Raw genomic sequence first — 27,276 nt, forward strand, 5'->3', positions numbered from 1 at the left:
ACACCATCCAAAACACACTGGCAGCAACAAACTGGTCCAAAAATTCACAGGATGTGCTCTTTAGTCTTGTAATCAACCATATACTTGTTGAGATTGCAATTATCCCCTCGACATGCAGGAAAGTCAAAATTATCAAACAAAACACATGAATGGTCTTAGCCTTTCCACGTCTGTCTAATGCTGGCACTTTCATCAACTTATGCATGACTGGTAGATTTTTTTTTCTAAATATGAGAAAGAAGGAAAAAATAATTTAGACTAACTTGCAAATTCATTATTTATAGTTAATCCAAGTGGAGAAAACTTTTTAAAAATAAAATTGAAATGCTCAATAGTTTAAAACGCATTAAAATATATTTTGCAATGAAAATGAAATTGAAAATGAAATTCTGAAATGCAGTCACATGACGGAGTTTTAAAATATCGATACGCGATATTGGAAGAGTACCAAATTTTAAATAAAGAAAGAGATGTTATCAATCGATCAGTGTTATCGTTTTGACACGTTAGTTCTGCAACTTCTGGGGACAATACTCACCTTTCAATATACCGCTTACATTATCAAAATTCTTCTGTCATTGGTAAATGTGTGAAGATATTGAGAAAAACTGCAATATTGACAAAATGTTCATGGTTTGACGTAACCAATGTAATTTAACTTTCTGAGTCCCCTGAACGTTTTGTCAGTTAATTTTAGAACCAACATGACTAAGATTTTTTTCCCCGAATAAAATTCTTTCGCTCAGTTTCAAATCAAAAAAGGAATGTAGGTAAAATTTCGATATATCAATGCTCCCCGATCGATAGATCTGGGGCGTATATTGTTTTTGTCCTATCTGTCTTTCTGTTTATCTGTTTGTCTGTTGTCAACTTTAACCTTCGCCATAACTTTTGAACCGTGGGAGATAGAGACTTCATATTTTGTATGCATACATCACTAATTAAGCTCTTTCGAATAACACCAAGGTCAATGACCTTGTGACCTTGACTGTAACCTACCGGCATATGCTAAAAATAGCCTTTTCGAACTTTCGCCATAACTTTTGAACCAAAGGAGATAGAGAGTTCAGTCATATTTGGTATGCGTACTCAACTGATTAATTTCTTCCAAATGACACCAAGGTCAATGACTTTGTTACCTTGACTGTTACCTTTATGCTAAAAATAGCTTTTTCTAACTTTCGCCATAACATTTGAACCATGGGAGATAGAGACGCCATGTTTGGTATGCATACTCCACTTATTTTAAAAGTTCTTTCAAATGACACTAAGGTCAATGACCTTGTGACCTTGACTGTGACCTATATGCTTAAAGTAGCTTTTTTCGAACTTTGTTGCCGCCGGGCGCATAGTGTTTTACATACACATTTTGTTTTCTTTTAGAAAAAGTTAGATATACAAGCTTATGAAAAATGATACGTATACATGTACAGTGGCAGCTAGATTTAGAGATGGCATGTACCTTTCCCCCACCTAACAACTTAAACTACAGGTACTGTGGACACTGAGCTCTCTAAATGACAACCCCCCCCCCCCCGCCTCCCATATGATTACAATGACAAAGTCCACGTTTTTCTCCGAGAAACCCGAAAAAAGTGTCAGCTTGAAATAAAAAGTAAAACAGTAGTTGCACAATTAAATCGCAATTGCGTATTAAGGAGTCCGTGAAAGTATCATATATATTAAACTCAATTTATTTAAGGAACGAAGCTTATTTCAACTTATATTATACGATATAACATAACTTGGGGCAGTTTACGCTTTATAAACCGCGAAGCGGTTTATAAAAAAAGCATAAACTGCCCCAAGTTATGTTATATCGTATAAAATAAGTTGAAATAAGCTTCATTCCTTATAATTTTATTGCAGTGCAGACAATAAGACAATTTTCCCCCAGAATAAGGCTTCACATTGATTAAATTTTAAAAGTAACGTCAAGCGGAGTAATACGTTTTTTGACGTAACTCATTGTGACGTAGGCAAATTATGTTATACAAAATGGATAAAATCTTTTATCCAATCAAATGACGTGTTACAAGTAAAATTAAATTATTCCGTGGTATAGAAGGTTAATTTATTTATTAGTTAAAATTGAGCAAGCAAAAATTTTCTTTAAATTTGTTTAATACAAATTACTTAAAATTATACCTCAAACACTCTAATAGACTGGACTCATACATGACCTACCTCCCGACCCCAATCACTGTGAATTTTCATCGTCCAATTTTTATTGGAGATTTGGGGAAGGGCGGGAGGGGTGGGGGTGGTGGTAACCAGTTGGTGATGTATAATAAAAGGCGAAAAGTATAAATGTATTTCATAGGCGTCGGAAGCAAATTGAAAGTGGGATGGGAGAGGGTTAATTGAAAAGGGTAGTTAAACCAACAAAAAAAGTATGCCCCAATTTTCAATGCCTATATCATGTTTATCTTTGCAAATAAGAGGTAATGGGGCTAACCCCCCCCCCCCTCCCCCGGGCCGGGTTCCGACGCCTATGCTTTGTTAGGACCACAGAATCCCCATTATGGTCTACGTTACGCTTCTCTTTTCATTATGTTTTCTCACTAACGGAGGCTGGCTCTTGTGAGACTTAATAAGTTTATAGCGAGAGGTACAATGGTCTGACCTCAGAAGCTGCAAAATGGCCAACATAATTTTTGACGTTTTTTTTTCAATCTTTACAAAATTAATATTCGCGAACAAAGATATCCTTTTGCTATTGCAAGAGTAAGATTTCTGTGGGTTTTTTAATGGCGTTTTGCTGTGGTCCAAAGCATGCAAGGATAATTTTTCAAAACAAAATGCATTACCGGTAATTGTTTTTAAGCTGGACTCTTCTTATGAAGTACAAATCTGTTTAATAGTACATGCATAATGTATATAGATTCTACAATAGAATAATTATTCTCTTTAGAGAAGTGGACAGGCTTTCGCCTACATCCATGCGAAATCCTGTCCACTGTAGGTGAAAGCTTGTCCACTTGTCTAAAGAGAATAAGAGAATAATATGTGTATAAAAGATATACGGATAAATTGAAGGTGGGAGGATCCATAGGTTGGGGGCATGCACGCTCCGTCCCCTACAGCCGTCACGAAGTCTGCGTATTTTTAAATTACACCAGTGCGTAAGTTAACTTTTGCCAGTGCTTCTGTTTGACAGTGATGTTACTGAGCCCTCAGACTGGGAGAAGTAAGCAGCAGATTGATTGATTGATTGTATACTGTTTAACGTCCCTTTCCAGAATATTTCACCGATATGGAGACGTCACCATTGCCGGTGAAGGGCTGCAAATTTAGGCCTATGCTCGGCACTAACGGCCTTTGAGCAGGGAGGGATCTTTATCGTGCCACACCTGCTGTGACACGGGGCCTCGGTTTATACGGTCTCATCCGAAGGACCTCCCCATTTAGTCGCCTTTTACGACAAGCAAAGGGGTACTGAGGACCTATTCTAACCCGGATCCCCACGGGGCAAATATGCAGCAGAGGAATACGAGATACTGTGGCAGAGGAGTGGTCTAATGACCAGGCATCTTCGCTAGCCAAGGGTTTCCGATCCGAAATCTACTCTAGACTAGATTTCGGATCGGAAACCCTTGTCTAGCGAAGATGATGACCAGGAGGATATACATGAATGAATGAATGAATGAATGAATGAATGAATGAATAAATAGATAAATAAAAACTAGTAAATTGATCAAATAATAAAAAAAGAATAAATATATATATACTGGTAAATAAATATTTTAATATTTTAGTAAATTATACTTGATACATTGTAACAATAAAATTAATAATGTCTATATATGGATAGTCTTTAATTTGTTCCATTTTAGTGAGTATTCTGCATAAAACTGATATTTACAGTAAATTTAGAGTAATTAAAAATGCTCGGCAATAAGTATAAAACACAGATCTTTTTAATTATACCGCCAAGTGATTTTGATCTCTCCAGCTTTAACTTCCGGAAACAAAGTAGTTTGCGCGGGATTTTTCAGATTTTATACAGAGTTTTCCTTAGTTACAGCAATCGCAAAAATGGCGACGCTGCAAGATACTAGTGTCTGTTTTGACCGCGGTTCATTGAGTTTTTTGGCCTTTGAAGATGCCTACCCCCAGCTTGCCTGGGAAAGGAAACGTCAGATGAAGGTCAGTTTTCTTAGATTTTAATTATTGCCATACATTTTCTTCATTAATTGCATTATAGTTTTGTGTACTGGTGTCGACAGTTTCATGTAAACAATAAATTAAACCATTGAGGGTAGCCAGAGACATGGAAGAGTATAGGTCTCTGGTGTAGCAAAGCTCACCATTATTTACAATGCATTCACGTAGCATCGGGTTCACAACCTATTATCACAGGGGCTTGAAACAATCGTAGCAAATTCGGTACTATATACATGCAGTATAATACAGTTATTAGGGGAGTTCTCTTCCCTAATACTGTATATACCAGCTCTGATTTTGTTGTTTGTTAAGTTGTCGTAAGTCCCTCGGCCTGTTTTGTCGGCAAAAGCATGTCCATTTCCCTAAAGAAAGTAGCCCCAAACCACAGTTTTTTTCCTTTGAAAATGTCCATTGAAAGGTTCCCCCCTTTTTTGTTGCAATATAGTAAAGTAAGGATTAAGTTGTGTATGAGAATAATTTGATACAGAGAGAACTTGGAGCCTAATTGGAACATTGGAACCTAACCCCTTTTAGCTTTCAATTTTGTTTATTTCTTTGAGAGGATTGGATTTTCAGTTCCACAGTTTATTGATAATAATTTAAAGAACATTTTAAATATTATTAGAACTCATATATTCAGTAATGCGTCACAAGATCAAATATATCATATGTAAAACATAAACTAACACCCCCTCCTCCCAATTCTAACACACTAACTCATATTATTAAAATGCTTTGAATCTGATTAGCCTTTGATGTCTGCAAAGCTTTAATTTGTAGATTTACTAAACTACAGTGAAGCTTGTTTTTTTTAGTTACATTCTGTTGTTTATTTCAATGTATGTGTTGCTAAATTAAGACTTCAATTTTTTCTAGATCCAAAAGACAAAAGAGTCACCAGCTATGCTCCCCATTACAAATAAAATAGCACAAGTTAGTAAATGGATAGCAGAGAACAATTGTGGTAAGTTACTTTTTAATATTTTACAACAGCTACCAGTACAAAATAAATCAAAATCTTTTTTCTTAATTATGCCCCCATTTGATGAAGGGAGAGGTATTGCTTCACCACTGTCTGTTGATCTGTCTGTCTGTTGGTCAAGAAACAGTTTCCATTCATTTTCTTTGTAGAGGTTGCACATACTGAAATGAAAGTTGATATATAGATTTGTGATAAGAATATCTATATGAAGCTCTGTTTTGTGTAAGATGGAACAATTTTAGAAAGAGTTATGTCTCTTGGACTTTGAAATATTCAAATTATTGGGGGTGGGGGGGGGTGGGGGGGTAAGTGTTTCACAAACATCGCATCTCTTGTTTATTTTAGTTTACTTGTATGTGTATAATATTACACTCATATTTGGTGAAAAGGCACTATGTTGCCAAATTCATACAGTCCTGGGTACAGTTGTTGGGTTGACCATGTGACTAATGACTGCAATTATGACACTTATAATGATTTTTAATGTTCAAGTCAAGAGGTCAGGACCAGTAAGTTTAATGTTATGGAAAAGCTGGTATCTGCAAGGAATACCTTAATGTTACGACTGAGTCTTGACGCAGTAAAAAATTAACATAACATGTAAATTATGTTTCATGTGGATTTTTTTTCCCTCCTTCTGAATGCATTATGGTTTTTGGTCTTGCCTTGACCTTGAAGTTTGACCTACATTTGAAAAATGTTATTTTGTGCATTACACATGTTACATACAGCAATTAAAATATTACTGAACATGCTATGATTTCTGACCCCTGACCTTGACTTTTATTTTTGACCTTATAAATTCAAAATCAACTTCGGTGATAATTTCTGAATGACATATGGTAGGGCATTCATATATGACACAATATTCCATACAAATGACACCACAAAGATGCAAAGACTTACAAAGACACTAAAAGCGGGGGACCACAATTTTTTGAATTTTCTTGTTACATTTATATATAAATGTGAAACATAAAAATTTTAATATAGATAACTAGAATAGGACATGAATGCCCCGCCGAGGTTATATCAGTAATGCAACATAAAAAATCGAATCTCTGCATGAAATTTCAGAATATCTTGAATAGTGATGCAGTTGAATTGCTTACATCAGAATGTAACAGTATATGAAGTTTAACACTAATTTAAGAAAAGTGAGGTCAAGGTCAAAGGTAAGGTCAAGGTAAAAAAATGTTGATACAGTTTAAAAGCTCTCATCAGTATGCATCAGCATATGAAGTTGAAAAAATATTAATGGTTTCCTTAAAACTGACTTAATCACAATTTGATAAAAGTGTGGTCAAGGTCAAATGAATGGTCAAGGTCAAAAATGTTGATGCAGATGAATTGCTCAGATCAGTATGTATCAGCATATGAAGTTTGATAAAATATATCTTGAATGGTATCTTTAAAACTGAGCTAAACACTCATTTAAGAAAAGTGAGGTCAAAGGTCAAAGAAAGGTCAGGTCGAAAAATGTTGACGCAGTTGAATAGCTCTCATCAGTATGTTTCAGCATATGAAGTTTGCTAACACTATCTTGAATGGTATCTTTAAAACTGAGCTAAACACTCATTTAAGAAAAGTGAGGTCAAGGTCAAAGGAAAGGTCAAGGTCAAAATATTGATGCAATTGAATAGCTCTCATCAATATATATAAGGCTATGAAGTTGATAATGCTTTTGTATGGTATCTTTAAAACTGAGCTAAACACTCATTGAAGAATAGTGAGGTTAAGGTCAAAGGAAAGGTCAAGGTAAAATGTTGATGCATTCATGTCCAGTTCACTTAATCAATTCGATATTGTCGACATCGCAATGTTGACAATGTTGATACGATATCATGTTTACATTGTCAACATTGTTATTATTTCTAAATGACGACATTGTCGACATCGCAATGTAAACAATGTTGATACGATATCGCGTTTACATCGTCTACATTGTTATCATTTCTACATGACAACATCGTCGACGTCGACATCGCAATGTTGACAATGTTGATACGATATCGCGTTTACATTGTCAACATTGTTATTATTTCTAAATAATTTAATTCTAGTTGTAACGCTTTTTTTGATTGGATAAAAAATTATTTTATACTGTATAAAATGGGTTGCCTACGTCACATTGACTTGCGTCAGAAACGTATTAATCCGCCTGATGTTACATTCAAAATTTGTACAAATTGAAGTCATTTTCTTTGTACAATAATCGTTTTTTCTTACATTAAATGAATGAAAATTAAATTATAAGGAATGAATTTAATAGCTACCCATTTTATACAGTATAAACTGGGTTGGAACAGTTTACGCATTTTTTATAAACCGCTTCGCGGTTTATAAAGCGTAAACTGCCCCAACCCAGTTTATACCGTATAAAATGGGTAGCTATTAAATTCATTCCTTAAATGACGACAATGTCGACATCGCAATGTAAACGATGTTGATACGTTCTTCACTTTAGACTTAACCACAACTCGACAAAATCGCACCCCAATCTATACAAAAAAGGGTTAGTCTTGCACCCCACTCTATACAAATACACAACTCTACTAATTAGGGTTAGTCTCGCACACAACTCTATAATAATTAAGGTTAGTCTCGCACACAACTCTATAATAATTAGGGTCAGCCTCGCACACAATTCTACTAATTAGGGGGGTTAATCTCACACACAACTCTATAATAATTAGGGTCAGTCTCGCACACAACTCTACTAATTAGGGTTAGTCTCGCACACAACTATATAATAATTAGGGTTAGTCTCGCACACAACTCTTCTAATTAGGGTTAGTCTCGCACATAACTATATGATAATTAGGGTTAGTCTTGCACACAACTCTACTAATTAGGGTTAATCTCGCAAAAAAATTTATAATAATTAGGGTTAGTCTTGCACACAACTCTATAATAATTAGGGTTAGTCTCGCACACAACTCTAATAATTAGGTTTAGTCTCGCAAAAAATGTAATAATACCGTATAAGTGGAAATTTTAGCGAGACGCAATTTTAGCGATTTGTCCTTAAAAACTGGTAATTTATTTTTAGCGAGATGTTATTTTAGCAATTCCAAAATGCACATTAACATTCTTTGTGCCGCGGGCCTATTTTGGGCCTATCTTCAAATACTACGTTGCGTGCCACGGGCCTATTTTGGGCCTACCGTTAGCTCATTTACGTCACAAGTAAAATTGATTGTGACGTTACGTCATCATTCTGAGTTTAGCGCCATTTTGGCCTCAATCATTTTGCGTTATACTGAAAATTTTATGTAGGAAGGAATGTTAAAAGGGTATTTCATTTGTCTTGGTCATTAGAAGAAGAAAATTCTGGTTTGAAATTAAAGAACTTTGTCTGCATTTTCAATCCTCGTTTGAACGATACAGTCAAGCAATCAAAATTCCATAGGGAGAAATTTCAAAATAATATTTATTTAGCCTATCTTAAAAACGGGAATAATTTACAATTACTCGTAAAAACATAATGTTTTGATCGTGGAAATACTAGTAATTTCTGAAAATATTTTTTAATCTTTAATCGGCATGATATATTATAAGATTTAACATTGTAACATCATTAAACATTAAAGCCTTGAAGGCTTTTTACGTAAAAGACTAAAAAAAGTTTTATCCTCGGGAGCATATCGAAGTGAATGAGTTTATTTCATGAATGCCACATAATGTAAAAAAAAAATCCACAAAGAGACAAGAAACTTTACAGATAAACCTATAAACCCCTCAATTTTTAGAATACATGTAGACAGTGCATGACATTGTCAATTGCCGGAAAAGACTGCATGCGTATGTCCATTGAACAATTAGGGCTATTTTTTCTGCAAGAAACGACTTTGACATAGAACCTCTGTAGGCAAGTTTATACGTATGTTCCCATCGAATTCAATCCATTCTGTTTGTTCAAAAGTCCAACAGAGATTTATTAATTTCTTTTAGGCATCGATTTTAATTGCCGACAGGGGAGGGAGAGGGGGGTCAAAATTTTTTCGCTTGCTTCTCCTGTTAGATTATATCTCACTATCAAATTAATGAAAGAATTACGGCAGGTATAAATTTACAATCAGAGAGCAGGCAAGATATTTTGTCTGTCGAAATTGGGGGCAAGTACCCCTACCCGCCACCCCCGCGCAAATACATCTAATATCTTGATTTCCTCGAGATTTCAACGTTACTTAAACCGGTAGTAATATACATGTACATGTATTATTTATTTTATTTTCCAAAAGCTATGCAAGCGATTTTAAAAAGAATAAGATATGTCAATTATAGCGCATGCTTCTTGATTTTTAAGGGCCTTGAAGGGTTTATACGCAAAGAACAAAAAACGTATTTGTTTGTTTTTTGTTTTATTTTGTTTTTTATTTGTTTGTTTTGAATTTTTTTTTTTTTTTTTTTTTTTTGGTGACATTTTTATAAATCAATATTTTAAATATATCATTACTATACAATGAGTTAAAATTATTACAGAAACAAATGACCATGATTTAATTAATAACATCTGTAGAGAAATAATGAAATAATTTTTTATACACCTAAACATCTTAACCTCTTTATTTGATTGATTCAAACAATCCACAGACTGCATCCGAGTTTCCGATCCAGGGTGAAAAGACGAAGATAACATACGAAGTAACTCACATCTTGGTCATGTATTCTATATTTTTTAGGAACACGATTACAAAATGCGACAGTATTACAATATCAACATAAACGTTAACAAATATAAAAAATTAATTGTCCAAATTAATTGTGTTTTTTTTTTTAAATTTCAGTAAAAACCCTATGCGACGTAAACGTGCGTGAAAGTAGCATGCTCTTTTATCAAATTAATATAGCTCTATATTTTATATAGAAAACAACAACAACAGAAAACACGAAACGTTTGTATATTTATTAGAAAATAGATATAATGTTTTTATCTGGAGAGTCTCAAGGAAATAGCGCGTTCACAATAGAACTTTTCTAACAATCCTCGTACAAGTGGTTCAGGAAAAGGAGTGATCGAGTGTGCAAAGGCCCGTATAACGAGGGGGTACTTTTTTCCGAGTTTAGTTTAACAGTAAATCTTTATTTAGATACACCCCTACCAATACACACACACCCTCCCTCACTTCTGGCATGTTCAAGGTTTCTTTTTTTCGGAAACGTTAACCAAAAACAAAAATCCACCCCCATCACACACATACGCACGGTATTGGAGACCGGAACATCAGAACAATTTAGGTTTTTTTTTAGAGGGGGGGTCAAGATTTTTAAAACCGCCTCCCCAGCGATCTTTAAACCATTTCTACTAGCCGGGATATAGTTGCAGAACTAGCTGTATCTCGCATATTCAGATTTAGTTTAAAATATATTTTATTCATATAAAGAAATGGATTGAACAGCAGGCATAAATGCCTATGATCGTTCTCTCCATAATAAAAATATATGCATATTCAGATTTAACATGAAAATCTAAGTTTTCAGTTCAAACCTTATTTTTGAAAGTGATTTTAGATTGTGTTGTGATAAAAATCAAACATGTCCTATGTTGCGAATTGAAAAGTTAAAATGTTGATGTCATGTCATTTTCATCGCCCCCAAATACTAGGGGCATAACAATATGTACATGTACTTTGCGATGTCTCAGCTAGCGCTAGTGGGTTTCCAATGTACGAATGTCGTGGACAATTACTAGTACCAGCTCCTCTCAGTCTCTTGCGAACAATTTGTGCACTTTTATGCTGATTTCTTCAACCAGCAATTGTAGCAGTAGTTTGTGCGGCAGTTCTCATTCAATCCCTAAAATGGGGGGGGGGGGGGGTGTTGTCTGACGGTCCTGTCTGGGTGTGGTGACCCGTTGACGGCCAGTTCTTGCTCTGTCATTCGTGTTCTTAGCTGGTGGAGATATACGTTAAACCGCTGCAAAGCCGATTGATGTAAACTATTTGCAGTTGCGACCTCCTGTTGCGTAGCTCTGGTTATCATCATAGTTAGCCCGTGTTGCGTTCATCTCTATTAAGGCGTGACATTGCAGCATCAACATTGTTATCAAATCTTAAATATGGGTTTGATAGGAGTGTTTTTTTTGTTTTTCTAAATCCAAAATATCAATGAAAATAGACATCCGATTTAAAAGAAATCTTCAAAAAGACTATTTTCATGAACATTATTAATCAAGGGAAATAATTCAACACTTTGGTTTAAAAAAACCGTGTTGTCCTTTAAATAGATCACAGGTATCCAATGATAAAAAGGGTAGTTGTTCTATATAATTTTTCAAAAAAATTTTGATGAGTAAAACAATATGCGTTCCATTATTTTTTTTATTTTTTGTTGTTGAGTATAAATGTATTATGTAAGGTCTACGTTAAAAGATATATATTATGGTATACAAACAGAAATGAACCTTTTTCAAGTACAATAGAATTTTCAACGATAAATCACGAAAACGTTTAAATAGTTATTTATGCATAACTGTGTTTCAATAACACTGCATTTATATATATTCAGTTTTACTCGTATTACGTTCATTGTTGTGCAATATATGGTTTGACCTATAGGTTCTTGACGTCACATAAAATTATTTTTCTTATTAAAAAAAATAATAATGCTTACCTACCTAATCTACTAGAAATATATTTGTGCATCAATTTTGCGTGAATTTTGTAAATATATATTTTAGAAGTGTTTTGTTGCAGAAATTTTTTTTTATTATCTGTATTTAAACAATTTTCTGCAAAAAGCGAAAGGCGAAAAAGTTTTTATATCTCTACCTACTTTGATTGTGACGTCAGAGTAACGTAACGTCATAGATTTAACGAAATAAAAAAACTGTCACGGCACTGTACGTAATTTGAACGCCAAATCTGTACGGCAGCGAAAAGGTTAAAGAAGCTATTACAAATAAAACGCAATTAATTTTAAGCAGTATTTAATTTTAGCGATTTCGGCACCCTCGCTAATAATGCTAAAATTAAATCCTCGCTAAAAATTCTACTTATACGGTATTCTGCGTCTACATGCGACTCGGTATTTTGGTTTCAATAAGTCATTCAAATCCATAATAAAAGTATACACATTCCCTAAATAAATAACGTAACTGACACAAAACAAATAAATTAAAGTATTTTCCCGTACAATTTGTCGTCGCTATAGAGAGTTTATTTCTGACGTCACGTTTACGCCGTCACGATAGCAACGACGTTAAAAGCTAAACACTATAACCTAGGTTTTTAAATAGAAATCACATTTGAAGTTAAGATAGAAAGTTTTTAAAAATGTAAATATAAGCAATGAATCATCACTTTTTTGATTGATATAGTTTCATAACTGCAATGTCGACGATGTTAACGATGTAAACAAGATAAATAGAAGGCAATGTTAACAAAATGTCGACTGGATATCAACCAACATTGCAATGTTGACGGTGTTAACGATGTAAACAAGATAAATAGAAAGCAATGTTGACACGATGTTGACTCGATATCGACCAGCATTGCGATGTCGACGATGTGAACGATGTAAACAAAGATAAAAAGAAGGCAATGTTGACACAATGTCGACTCGATATCGACCAACATTGCAATGTCGACGATGTTAACGATGTAAACAAGAAAAATAAGTAGGGCAACGTTGACACGATGTAGACTCAATATCGTCCAACATTGCGATGTCGACAATGTGAACGATGTAAACAAAGATAAAAAGAAGGCAACGTTGACACGATGTCGACTCGATATCGACCAACATTGCAATGTCGACGATGTTAACGATGTAAACAAGAAAAATAAGTAGGGCAACGTTGACACTATGTAGACTCGATATCGACCAACAATGCGTTGTCGACGATGTGAACGATGTAAACAAGATAAAAAGAAGGCAATGTTAACAAGATGTTTACATTATATTGGTAAACAATGTAATATATACAGATATAAACAAAGGTATTACTGTCATATTGAATATGTTATGATATTAGGAGGACTAGTATTCTTATAACGATGTCGACAATATCGAAAAAACATCGTGTACTGGACATACCTCTGTTGATGCAGATGAATAGCTTTCATCAGTGTTTCAACATATGAAGTTTGATAACACTCATTTAAGAAAAGTGAGGTCAAGGTCAAAGGAAAGCTCAACGTCAAAAATGTTGATGAATTGATTAGCTCTCATCAGTATGTATCAGCATATGAAGTTTCATTACACTATCTTGAATGGTATATTTAAAACTGAGCTAAACACTCATTTAAGAAAAGTGAGGTCAAGGTCAAAGGAAAGGTCAAGGTCAAAAAATGTTGATGTAGTTGCATAGTTCTCATCAATATCTATCATCCTATGAAGTTTGATGAAAATATATTGGATAGTTTCTTTGAAACAGAGCTTTGAACTAAGCTAAACGCAAACTGTGACGGAAGGAGAGACAGAAGGATGGAAGGACGGAAGACGGACATGACAAACACTATATGCCCTGGCCATATTCATGGCGGGGCATAAAAATGTTGTATGATATAGGCTATTTAAGATACACAAGGCCCAACTCCCATGCCATTTTAAAAAGTCCTCACCCTCTGACGACATACATAAAGACAACCGCGTGAGATTGAAATGCATATCAGACATTTACATGGGTGAAAGTTACATTCAGGTTAAATTATAGAGAAATCAACTCACCTAACGTTAAAAAAATTATCAAAGAGAAAGCAATTTGAAATATAAATATTGTGAGATCAAAACAATTGTAAAAGGTTTCATCATTAAATATTATCAAAAGTTTATTACATTTATTATATAAGAATTAACACTTCTAACAATCATAACTATAACAATGACTGCTATTTCAGTGAAAGTGGACACCGAAGACTGGTCAGGAAACTATGACTACAGGAACAGGTCGGGTAATAGTACCCCACCTCCTGCTGCCCCATCAAGATCAGGCTACATCTCCCGCTCAAGTGACCGCGGGCCTCCTCCTGCTGCCCCATCAAGATCAGGCCACAGCTCCCGCTCAAGTGACTGTGGGCCTCCTCCTGCTGCCCCATCAAGATCAGGCAACAGCTCCCGCTCAAGTGACTGTGGGCCTCCTCCTGCTGTGCCATCAAAATCAGGCCACAGCTCCCGCTTAAGTGACTGTGGGCCACCTCCTGCTGCCCCATCAAGATCAGGCTACAGCCCCTGCTCAAGTGACTGCGGGCCTCCTCCTGCTGTCCCATCAAGATCAGGCTACAGCTCCCGCTCAAGTGACTGTGGACCTCCTCCTGCCCCTTCAAGATCTGGGCAAAGCATCTACTTAAGATATAGCGGGCCTCATCCTGTTCCATCAGGATCCGGGCACAGAACCAGCTCAAGTTATAGTGCGCCTCAGTCCAGTTGTAACACTGCAGCATATCCTACTGATGTCCCTCATCACCACTTTATACAGTTGGGACATTACATCATGGACAAATTTCAACAACAGAAATTATGCGATATGGCCTTTAAAATAGGCCACAAAATAATTCCAGTCCACAAACTTGTGCTGGGTTCGCAAAGCCCCTTTTTTAACAATCTGTTCGAAGAGGAGGTCTTTTTGCAAGAGGCTGTCACGCCTAAAATTATCCGTGTATCAGGCGTGTCAGAGGAATCATTGACAATGTTTCTGGAGTTTCTATACTCCGGTACTATCAACTTAAAAACAACCGTCTTAGCCGACCTTTTGAAATTGGCACGTGTTTTTAATTTGCCAAAAGTCAAATGCCTTTGCCTTAATCATCTAAAAGAGGCACGCAGTGAGCAGTTGCTCGAAATTCTTCCAATAATGAGAGCCATGGAAGAGGTAGAGTACTGCGATCTTATCATGAGACGAATTGGGAAAAATTTCATCAATGTTAAAGAATTGCCCTCTTTTTTCGAGTTGGACGTAGATACTTTGTGTCTTATCCTATCACAAGACACATTGTCCACGGATTCCGAGTTTGACATTTTTTGTTCCGCCATATCATGGATCAACCATCACAACTTCGAATATCGAATGCAATATTTAGAAAAGATAATGTCTCATATTAGATTTCCTCTGATGTCTAGAAAGGAACTTTTCTGCTGTTTTAAATTATGTCCTGCATTAAAAAATGTCTCCAAAGTTGTGGAGATGATTGCAATGGCCAATTGGTAAGTATATAACAAAATAATTCAAATAGATACATTAACTGTATACTATGGGGTCAGGATTTCTGAATGAATCACACTTTTCAGTCTGTTTAATCTTCAAATAAAAAATTAGACAATTTATTTCCTAGATTAAACATTCTTTTGCCCCAAATGTACTTGTAGTATTTTCTTGGGTAAATTGTGAATGTTTGCATAGTGTAAAATTATACTCATGGAAAATCTTAAAGTAATGAGTGTAGTTATTTTAAATTTCCAAAAACTAAATCTTGATTGATAAACCTTTTTTCTGGACTAATCAAGGATTCAGACCTCCTATTCCTTAAATGAAGTTGATCCACTGGATAACCTAGTACCCAGGGAAAGGAACAACCTACACAGCAGTCAGAGTGTCAGCAGCTACATGAAAGTAAGCCATTGTGTTTACGTCCTTTTAGCTTAAAGAACTATATGCGGTATATTACATATATTTGCCCCCACAAAAGTCAAATTTTGAAAACTTCCTGAAATGTGCTGAATTCAATAAATTGTATGAGAAATATAAATTAACAGAAAATATTATAGTGTCAAAGCAGTGTATTCACAATTTTTGTTTTTATGACGTCACAAACTAGTCCGATTTTATATCCTTTTTCAGAAAGAGGACAAAATGGACAAAATTTCAACAATTTTAGCTTTAAAATTTATAGAGCGCATGTGTGTTCAGGAACAATATTGACATATTACATTGATATTATCATTCTACACATTATATCAAAATATTGATCCTGAACACACATGCGCTCGGTGACTTTTACTCAAAATATCGACGAAATATGTACATTTTTCTGTAAAATTCATAAAAAAACTGAAATTTACGTCATGTTTGTGACGTCATTACGTACATATGGCGTCATTACTTATGAAAATATTCAGTGCTTTGAAGTCAGCATATACTCCCCTGTTTAAGAACTTAATATAATATATATCCATCAAAGTTTGATTTGGGGGGCAAATACTGGTTATTACCGAATAAAGTTCTTTTATGCATTTGAAGATTCATTTTGGAGTGATCGAATTATTTGAAAGTAGCATTGATTTTAATTGTATATCATTTTTTCTTAATTTCTATCTCTTAATAACAGACCAACTGCAGTACTGACGTTGTAAATGAGCCAGTTAAGGTTGAGGTGAGCCAGATGCCCCCCAATTTGGTACAGGACTTCAACTCTCACGCCAGGATACAGAGTGCCAGCTTCACATCAACACACTCGGAGGATCGTGGCTTATATGTCACAGTGGAACAGCATGGCACCTCAAAAAGTAAGCCTGCATCTATAACTGTCTGTATTGATGATGAAATTAAGAATTAAACAGATAATGAGTTGATAATTCAAAATATTTATATCATTCTATATATTCTGCAAATAAATTATAGAAATATAAAGTTTTTACATGATTGAGGTCATCTCTGCATGGACAAATTGGTCTCAGATCGACCAAGTATAATGTTCTAAAAATTCAAAACATCTAGGAAAAGTACCCAATTGATTAAATTTGAAGCTCTACTGGTCAAAGACAAGGAGAGCTTATGCAATAGTAAGGTGTTTGTCTAGGTGTTTGTTTGTGTCTGGCTTCAATGTTCATTTGTCTTTCTGTAACAATTTTCAAAATGCTACTCCTCCTACAGTTTTGGTCTGATTTCAATATATCTTGGCACACAAGTAAACTACACTAAGATACGTAGTTCTCTTTATCAGTTTTTGATGTCAATAAATGATGTTGCCATGGTTATTTAAAAAAATCCTGTTAAATAAACTTCAAAAATACCCCGACTTCTACAGTATTAATTTCTCGACAGAGACTTCTGGATTATTATTTTCTATAATTTGACAAGCAAAAAGTCTCCATCTAGCATTCTATTTCATAATAGAATATTAGAGACCTGTTGATTGTTGTTGATTTTCACTAATTTACCTAGGCCCTATTTATATGGTTTTTATTTTTAATTTGTAGGTAAAACTTTTACACGCAGGAAAGTGAAAGATATTAAGAAAGAAAACAACAGGTATGTAATGTGAGGACTCTAATGATAATACAGTGAAAACATATTTAATTTATGAATTCCAGGACCCTGGATCATGGGTTCTGGTGTTTTGGTAGCATTGTGTTGAATTTGTGTTGAAAATGCATTATTTCTTTGAAAATCTTTTCTGCTCCTGTGCGTATCTGAGGGAAAAAGAGTAAAAATTTTATTAAGCTGGGCACTTTTACCAGATTTTTATCACCTGGACCATTTGGACATGTGTCCTGGTTCCTGAATTCTTTTAAGTACTAAGTATTCTACTAAGAAAAGTTATTCCCCTTTGCTTTTCACTTTTGATAACTAATCATTGTAAATAATGTATCTGAGATGTTTATGGAACAAGAGAATTATACAAGAATTCTTATTGTATACTGTAAATGTATTATTTTAGCGTGTACGATATGTAGCGGAAATTGATTTTTGAACGAGTTTGCGTAAATTTGATTTAGCGCATTTCTCAATGTTCTTATTTATGTATATCTGAGCAAGACATTTAGCATTGATTTCTTGAATTAGCGGAAGTTCCTTTCCGCCAAAAGCGCTAGAAAGAATACACAGCCAAATATTTCCATTTTTATTTTTTCTCTTTGATAACTCTTTGAAAGTTAGCGGAGTTCGATTTCTTGGTAATTCTACCAGAATGTTAATTAGGCAAGTCGATAGGTCAGGAGCTAAGGAGGTCTAATATGCATGCAAATCTTGTGCGAATCTTACTCTGTTTCTGACACTAAGGAGGCCAAATATGCATGTAAATCTTTTGCGGCTGCCTTTGTGTTTGACGTCAGTGGGCGTGGACTATTGAGATTGGCATTGGAGTCCTCGTGTAATTTAAATCTATGTCTACATTTTTAAAGTCTAAATCTACAATTTTATTTCACAATGAAATGGTCATATAAGGAACAAGTTGCTGTCCTTTAAAAAAGGACTACAATACGTGGACCATATGCATGTTTTTCTAACCGAAATTCAATTAAGAAAATATCTAGGTGTAGTGAATATTCATGTAGGTTTGTTCACATTTACTACAATGGTCTGCCTGCTTATGACTGGTTGTAGTCTCAAAGCAAAATTGTTAAATTTTATCTCCGATAACGGCCTTTAGTTTTGTCAGTTTAAAAAAATCGGGCTATTTTGATACATGTTACCCATAATGCCTTGGACTTGACACCTATTCTGGATTTATGCGGAAGAAATCTATCATGGAAAGAATATAGATCTGATTGTTAACGTGTACCACAGTTCTGAAGTATGCAGATTTTTTTGTCGGAGCCCCCCCCCCCTCCCCACACACACACATTAAAAGCCGTTGCTACAGACCTCTATCGAACGGTATTTGGATTACTGAAGTATAAAATTATTTTGCGAGCCTTGATGCACAAAACTAATGCCGGTGAAAACTTGTTCTTTCTTTTAAAAGCTAGAACTAGTCGTTGAATGACGCTTTTTATTCGAGTTGTTAAATTACAGGTATCTATATACTGCAAGTTCTTCCTCCTTCTTAAAATGCTTGTACAATAGAATCAATGTTTAATTTGTATATAAAAGTACGAGGGTTGTCCGTAAAGTTCGTGGACAAGCTAAAAATTTAATAAAAGTTGTGTCATTGATTTTTATTATTGACATATTTCTAATCCTTTACTAAATTTCAATTGAAAAATGGAAAAATTTATTCAATTTCAAATGTTTAATTATAATTATGGGTTCAAAATTAGACTTGGAATGGAGACCCGGAGCACCGCAAAATTTTAATTAAAAAAATATTTATCACTTTTAAAATTTCATTTGTATTTTATAAAATTCTGGGGAAGTCTAAAAGAATTATTACATTATTAGGTTAACAGAAGCTATCACGTCTAACCTGCAAAATTGAAACGTTTAAAGTTTCAAAACGGCTAAGCAATCAAAGTTAGAACATCTTAAGACAGGATCGGAATTGTTAAAAAAAAAAGACGTTTTCGGAATAGGTGGAGCAGTGAATAGTGATAAAGCTCTCCGTAGACATCGGAAAAACACCTACAGAGACTAATACATTCCGTAAACAATCGGGAAAACATAGTAAAAGAAAGTCGTTCACTAGTATTTAAGTGGTATATAATATTTTCGGACGGAATGAACAGTTTACAGGATGACAGCATGAAGGAAAACCATCATTCCGAGATTGTAGTGATGTAAAAAATGAATTTCGTAACGTGATCATGACTTTGCCGTATTTCCGTAAATATAAATCGTCTTTACACGGACAGTGGTTGGATGATTTTAGGATATATGAGACAGGCATTGTTAAATATTTTTTTACGAATGAAACCTGAACATTTTGTGCATATTTTTATGACTTGTCAAAACAACATCAGTAATTATTGAGTTAAACGCTGACTATGTTGAGAAAAGTTACATGTGCTCGTTTTTAGCTTTTGACGTCGGGTAACGTCAAAAATTTTCGTTTTAGTGCTCCGGGTATGAGTGTGTGTCTTTTGTGTATCTGATGAAATTATAACTAGTTGTGCTTTGTTTTTGTTGAAAACATGCATATTTATAAAATGAAACATGAATTTAATGAAAATAATAGTTTCATATATTTTGTCAATGGTTGTCAGTAATTATCAATGTTGTCCACGAACTTTACGGACAGCCCTTGTATATGTATAAAAGAGAAATTCGGATCCGCCAGTGAATATGTAAATGCGATATGCGGATTAAAAAGCGCAATTTGACAATGAATTGCATATTCTAATTCGAATAGGGCGAATTATTCTACGGGCAAGTTACCTAAAGTGCGAACTCTCTAGCATTCTCGCGCATGCGTAGCCTATCGTTTGCCCATGGCATCCGGTTTAACCTCGCTTATATATTTACTGCGTGGACCTCAGGGTCCACGCAATCACTGGTTAGATAGTGTAGTATGCCAGGGACATCAACGATAGCGGGAAACATGGAATAATTTATGCAAATTATCCCATGTTTACCACTATCGTTGATGCCCTGGCATACTATACCATCTAGACAGTGATTCCTTAAATATAATACGTTTACAGTATTACAGAAAAAAAAAATACTTTTATGGTTTTAATGATCAGGTAGACTTGTAAATAATAGATAATAAGATGAGACAAATGTTCTTCTAAGACCAAGGGAGGCTAAATGTGAGAGGTTACAATGTGGGATTTAAAACACTATAAAAGAAATTTATGAATTGACACTGAATTCTATAAGATTTATTTCCTTGATCCTGATCATCTTATCCCTCTTTCCCTCTTTCTTTAAGATAAGGTTCTTATAAGAATGCCTATTTCCCAGTCTTGTAATCCCTTGTATTTTACCATAAAAAGAAGGACATATTGCATGTTGCCAGCAGGTTTGTGGGATGACACTCTATTATGATTACAATTTTGGAAATTATTTTTAGATGGATATCTGCTAACAGGCTTGGGGTAATGCTAATTGTAATGGTAATGTATTGCAATGCATTAAATGAACGCAAAGTAATGCTAGTAATGTGTAATGCCCAAAAATTTGCATTACATGTAATGGTAATGGTAATGCATTACTTTATAAAATACAGTGCAATGCTGGCATTACATAGCATTACAAAGCATTATTTTGTATGTACCTATTTTAAGAAATTTAAATGGACATGGATGATAGAAAATTATTGTTTAGGTTATTTATTTATTTATTTTTTTGGGCAAATAATAAAATTGAATAAAAAAGTTAACCTATCTAAATAAATAATTTCTGTATCTATTTAAATACACATTTTATTCTGTTAAAAGCACCATTACCTTACATGTTAGTTTTCAAACTTATTTCAGATAAGAAATGATTTCAAAGAATTATATAAAATAGATTTAAAAGATTTTTTTAAAAATCACATATGAGATTTTATGTACAGTGTAAACTGATAATTGCCACCTTTTGAATAGCTAGAGTGTCATCAAAACACACTATGCCTCTGGGTTATGTAACAATTAAAACAATGCATTGTTTAAAGAAATGCTCCAAATTACCAGTCCCTTTCTCCTGACTGTGTTTATAAAACATTAATTAAGCTGGTCTAGCTTGTACTGACCATGAAAATTTTATTGCACCAAATAAATTAGAAGACATGCAGGCATTATATGATGAACAGATCAAAAAGTACATCCTGTCTAACCTTTTCAAAAAGTTTGTCAATGCAATTATTTTTTTTCATAAAGTACTAATAAAAATAGCCTATAATTGCTTTGTTATTAGATATTTTAGGCAGCTAGGGGTTAAAGTGCCCCAAAAGCTAAATTGCTTCATGACATAAATAGCTAAACAAAAAGTGGATATTTTACATGTGTTGTATAGCTGACAATTTAAAAATTGGAACTTTCTGTGAATGTAAGTTATCAACAATGTAACATATACAAAAACTTGAAATCAAATTTAAATTATTATTTATCATGTTTAGTTTTGAAGGGGGTGGAAACATACTTATGAAAAAAAAATCGCTAAGTTTTGTATAAATTTCTATGTTTAAAAACCTCCAAAAGTAATTGTAATGGTAATGCATTACTTTACTAAAGTAATGGTAATGTAATGCATTACTTAAAGAAAATAGATTAATGGTAATGGTAATCTAATGCCGAAATTGTTGAAGTAATGGTAATGTAATGCATTACTTTACAATGTAATTCGCCCCAAGCCTGTCTGCTAATCAGCCAAGAACAATAACTCTTCTAAAGTGTCGACATGAAATTTTGAATTAAAATTATTTTAATCAATCAATTTGACATTCAACCCTCAACGTCCCCACCCCCCCCCCCCCCAATGACCAAAACAATTAGGAAGGTATTCATTTATTAGCTGCAGATCTGTCGCGTTATGGTTTTATATATTTGTCTTTGACAATAACGCTACAGATCCAGTAATACGAAAAAGGTCAATTTAAGGCGCAATTTATTTTGCGCACTTTTGGGGAGAATTTCTCCACTTTCTAGCAATGGTCAATCATGCAACTACCTTTCACTCCCTAATTCTAGACACATTTTGAAGCCAATATTTATATTTTATCCACTCCCAACCATTTATAGTAGTCTTTACAGGCAATAATCTCGCTTGAAGTGAATTTTCAACAATCTAACAAATAATTCTCATCAAGCGAGTTTATCACTTGTAGAGACGACTATATAGGGTTGGGCGATAGATAAAATATACAGATTAGTTAAATAATGTGCTTAGAATTAGGGAGTGAAAGGTAGTTAATTGACCGATGCTGGAAAGTGGAGAAATTCTCCCCAAAAGTGCGCAAAAAATATTGCGCCGTAAATTGCATATTTTTTATTTTCTTTTTTTTTTGCAGTACGGGATCTTTAGCGTTATGGTCAAAGACAAATATATAGGACCATTACACGCTTAGTTTGGACTTTCAGTAAGGCGTGGCATTCTCGACGTTACCTAATTAGCTTCTGAAATTTACACAGCTTCCCTTGACTGTTGAAATATACATATGATAGAAATGCGGCCGAATGTCAACTGGTGTAGTAAAGAGCCAATTAAAAGTTCTCTCACGGCACAGAGGTGGAGCATAAGTCGTCTCTTCGTTTTCAACAACAAATTTAAGTTCCTGATGTTATTAATTTCTTAACCAATGAGAATCTACTAGTATTCGCCAGTACGTAGCGCCGAGAATGCCACGTCCTACGGAAAGTCCAAAGTAAGGAGAAAATCGTCCTAAAACCATAACGCTACAGATCTGCAGCTATTCATTTATATTCTTGTCAATTGTAAATCACTTTGTTGGACTTTGAACTACATACACTGTACGTAGAAGTTTGTTTATAAAGCAATAAAAATATTTAAATATTAACTTTAAATTATCTGTGAACTGATTTGGTTGCAACAATTAAGAGGTTAATAAACTTAATGAGCATATTTGTTTCACACACACTTTTGTACCGTGTAAATGGCTGGGGAATTAGCTGGTAGTATGCCACTCGGCTTTCTACTGTTTGCTATATCTGATGGAAAAGAGAAACAACAGTCATAATTTTTTTTTAATAAAAAAAGCTACCTGAATGTGATTCCTGATATGATTTTTATGAGCTTTTAATTTAATTACTTTAATGTCTATTTTAATAAAATTTTCTTTTGATAGGTTGCTTACTAGTAATACAGGTATAGCTGTTATGGTGCCTTTTTTTTTAACTCTGTTGGTCAGAGGCGTGAAGAACAACTAGTATACAGTGACAGTAATGTGTCTGTCGTCCTTCAGTCTAGCTGTCTATCTGTCTGTAAACAATTTTTCAAAATGCTACTCCTACATTTTTATCTGATTTCACCACAACTTGGAAAAAAATATCTGTATTGATTAATAAGATACATGATTTAGTGTATAGGTTTTTGATTTAGATGAACAGAGTTTGCCATGTTTACTAAAAATAGAATATTCTTGATTCCTTTAAAATGCTTCTCCTCCTACAACTTTGGCCTGCTTTTAATATACTAGTAACTTGATTCGCAGACAAACAGACTACACTAAATAATTTACCTGTTAATACATCAGTTTTAGATTTTGATTAACGGTAATGCAATAGTTTCAGAACTAAAAATAGAAATTGCTGTGTAATTCCTATATAATACTACTACTCCCAGAGGTTTGGTCTGATTTCAATATAACTTAGCACTCAAGTAGACTACACTAAGATCCATAATTTATTCCATCAGTTGTTGCTTTTCAATTTGTAAAACGGTGTTGCAGTGATTACTAAAAATAAAAATTTCTGTGAAATACTTCAAAAATCCTACTCCATATATCCTTCAACAGTTTCGATCTGTCTTCAAAAACATATTAAGTTAATGTATTGTGGCAACGCACTTTGAAAAAATTACGCACTTTGAAATTTTTTTTCAAAGTGCGTTAAAATTGTGACAAAATCAACGCACTTTGAAAATTTTTTTCAAAGTGCGTTAAATTTGGGACCAACTCAACGCACTTTGAAATTTTTTTTCAAAGTGCGTTAAGAGTTTACATCAATATATTTTATCATGAAGACGCTTAACGTACTTTGAAAAAATATGTAAAAATATTGGATCCCATTGGATTCAGATTTAAGTAATGGAAATATTTTATTTGTAATTTATTCTCAAAACACTTATGCATTAATTTACTCCCGTCGAGAAGAGGAGAAGACGGATAGAAGATCTATCTGTCCAAATCTTTATCATTCCAATAAATAGGCGTCGGTAACAAAAAAGGGGGAGGGGAGTAATAAACCCCAAAAAGGATAAGCTGCATTTTCAATGCTTATATGATGTATATCTTTCCAAAATATGTGGGGGGCTTAGCCCCCTCCTCTTGTCTTCGCCCGGTGTCAATGCCTATGCTATATACCCAAAAGTGTAATATGTATTTACATAATGGTATGACGTTGTAAACTTTCAATACAGATGAAAACTAAAAAAAATGTAACTACAGTAAAACGTATGAGATAGAAAGAACTTTCATACTTTTGAAAAATCAAATTGCCTCTTTTTCTTAAGATAAATTCAATGCTTTAAGTCGTTCAATTATAGCCCCCCCCCTTTTACATCTACCTATTACCTAGAATTTTTAAACAGAAACAAAATAATGATATTAAACAATTATCTCTCTATTTTTTCTAAAAGACCCATTTCCCTTTTATAACTTTTATCAAAAACTAAGATATTTAATATTCTATATCTCATGTCCTGAAGTGACCTCATCATAAGAAAAATTATCCAACCATGATCTATTATTTATCATACAGATTACTTGTGAGAACATTGATCAAGTTTTACATTTTATTTTCAAAGTGCGTTAACATGGTCGATATTTACGTACTTTGAAAAAAAAATTATTTTTTCAAAGTGCGTTAGCTTGGTCCCAAATTTTAACGCACTTTGAAAATTTTTTTCAAAGTGCGTAATTTTTCAAAGTGCGTTGTAAATGCATTAATTGGTTTTTGATTTAATGAACAGTGTAATCATGGTAGGCAAAGATAGATATTTTGTAGAAATTCTTTCAAAAGATTACTCCTACAACAGTTTTATCTGATTACAATAAATCTTGCCACAAAGAGACTAAACCGAGGACCTTTCTTCTATTTATTGGTATTACATAGATTCAACTGCAATAGCTATTCTTCTCTCCCTTTGTTACGAATACAAATCAGTAGAGCTACAGTCTCGACAGAACAGTCTTGACAGAGGATTCTGGTTTAATTTTTATTTTCAACATGTTGTTTTCTTGTATAAATTTACTTTGCCTTGAGATATTTTTGCACACGCGTTCATCTGCATAAGGTATGTATTATCTTTTACTTGATCTTTTTAAAGTCACGTATCTTAATAAGAAATTTCTAACTTAGTTTTTATCCTACAGTTAATTATCTTTGTGTTTTTTGTTTTTCGTGGATTCACAAAAAAAATCTGTTTCAAAATGAATTACTCTGAAATTGAATGAAATACTATACAGTAAAACACACTTATAGCAAACAGGCTTATACAGAAATCTCGCCTATAGCGAATTATTCTTAATTACCCGTGGTTTCAAAGGTATTTATCTCACAACTTAACAGAGAGAACGATTTATGTCTATATAAAGTAAATTATCCCTAGCAGTTTGCTTATAATATTATCATTTTTACTGCATGTATAATGGATATGCTTACCATTTTACACAACAAAATTTAATCTTGTCAAAACATAAACCTTTTGTTTGTTTGGTGTTAAACGGTTGCTTGAGAAATTTTCACTCATATAGCGATGCTAATACTTGCCGATGGAGGGCTGCAAATTTTGCACTTATGGTCTTTAAGTATTGAGGGATCTTTTTGATACCAACATCTATTTTGACACGGAATATCAGTTTATACTTGTACGGTCTTATCTGAATGTTGACTGGTCTCAACGTCCAAGAGTGGATTCGAACCCGGGACGTAAGAATCAACTTCTTATTACTCCTAAACGCTAGAGCACACGCTCTACTACTGCGCCACATGGACGAGAAATGTTTTTTAAAGTAGCTTTTACACATGTATATAGCAATATTCTAAGGTCATTTCCAAGCAGTTTTCAAATTTTGTTCAATAATCTCAGCTTAAAATTTGAATGGCTTATTGATATATTACTCATTAAGATACCTTTATATAATTTATGTACTTGTACAGGTTTCTTCATAATAAACGTCTGTCATTGAATGAATGAAATGAAACAAGTGTTCACTCATTTTTTTACTGTCTCATTTCTTTTGTTTACTTATTAGACGGGTAAAAAAAAACAATTGATACCTAAACTCCCTTTGTGTTATTATCGGACTCCTCCAGATAACTTTTGGACATTTAAATGGCAATGTTTTAAGTAAGATATATGCCGAATACTATTCTACATGTAAAATTATCAGACAGTTTTCGGCCCTAACGGGCCTCAAACAGTCTGATAATTTTACATATAGAACAGTATTCGGCATATATCCATTACAGAAAACACAAAATGAAATTATATAAAATGATACTCGGAGTTGAATCAGGTGGTTATAATAATAATTATTGCTTATTAATTTTTTACTTTTACCCGATCTCTACTGATATGTTTTGGTTTCCAGTGTTAATGAGATACAAGTCACTTTGTAAAATCTTCTATAAGTGAGCATCTGATGGTCCATTGATGTAAATCTTAATTTTTTTTATTCTCTATATCATCTTTTGAATCCTATAATGCTTACGTTTTTTTACATAGCTTGTAATTTTCTTTGCAGGAGAACTGGTAGAAAGATCCCTCAAGACTCTCCCTTATGAAAACTGTCTTCTCTGAATTTTTGATTCGTTAATTGTTATAAATTGTATATTCTCAGTTATTGTTAAAATTTATTTTATTTGTATTTTGTTTTCTTCGGTGTTTATTTTTTTTACTATCATATTTTTTTCATGTTTCTTTA

At 33.8% G+C, this 27,276-nt stretch overlaps 1 protein-coding gene across 1 annotated transcript; it reads left to right on the forward strand.

Moving 5' to 3' along the window:
• Positions 1 to 5,055: 5,055 nt before the first annotated feature.
• Positions 5,056 to 27,276, forward strand: LOC134273278 (kelch-like protein 1). The gene is made up of 6 exons (XM_062755468.1): positions 5,056 to 5,131; positions 13,993 to 15,295; positions 15,596 to 15,701; positions 16,417 to 16,594; positions 17,288 to 17,339; positions 27,097 to 27,276. The coding sequence occupies exons 1-6, from the start codon at positions 5,071 to 5,073 to the stop codon at positions 27,134 to 27,136; spliced, it is 1,740 nt and encodes a 579-aa protein (XP_062611452.1). The 5' UTR covers positions 5,056 to 5,070; the 3' UTR covers positions 27,137 to 27,276.

Source organism: Saccostrea cucullata, unplaced genomic scaffold (genome assembly GCF_032062105.1).
Source record: "Saccostrea cucullata isolate Sc308-1 unplaced genomic scaffold, CSIRO_AGI_Scuc_v1 ctg2262, whole genome shotgun sequence".
Classification (NCBI taxonomy): Eukaryota; Metazoa; Mollusca; class Bivalvia; order Ostreida; family Ostreidae; genus Saccostrea; species Saccostrea cuccullata.

Bases quoted from the DNA above. Each gene is read 5' to 3' on its own strand.
- LOC134273278 (XM_062755468.1), top strand. From the start codon at position 5,071: ATGCTCCCCATTACAAATAAAATAGCACAAGTTAGTAAATGGATAGCA. The intron at 16,595-17,287 runs GTAAGCCTGCAT...TTTAATTTGTAG, and splicing joins ACAGCATGGCACCTCAAAAA to GTAAAACTTTTACACGCAGG. The intron at 17,340-27,096 runs GTATGTAATGTG...TTTTCTTTGCAG, and splicing joins ATTAAGAAAGAAAACAACAG to GAGAACTGGTAGAAAGATCC.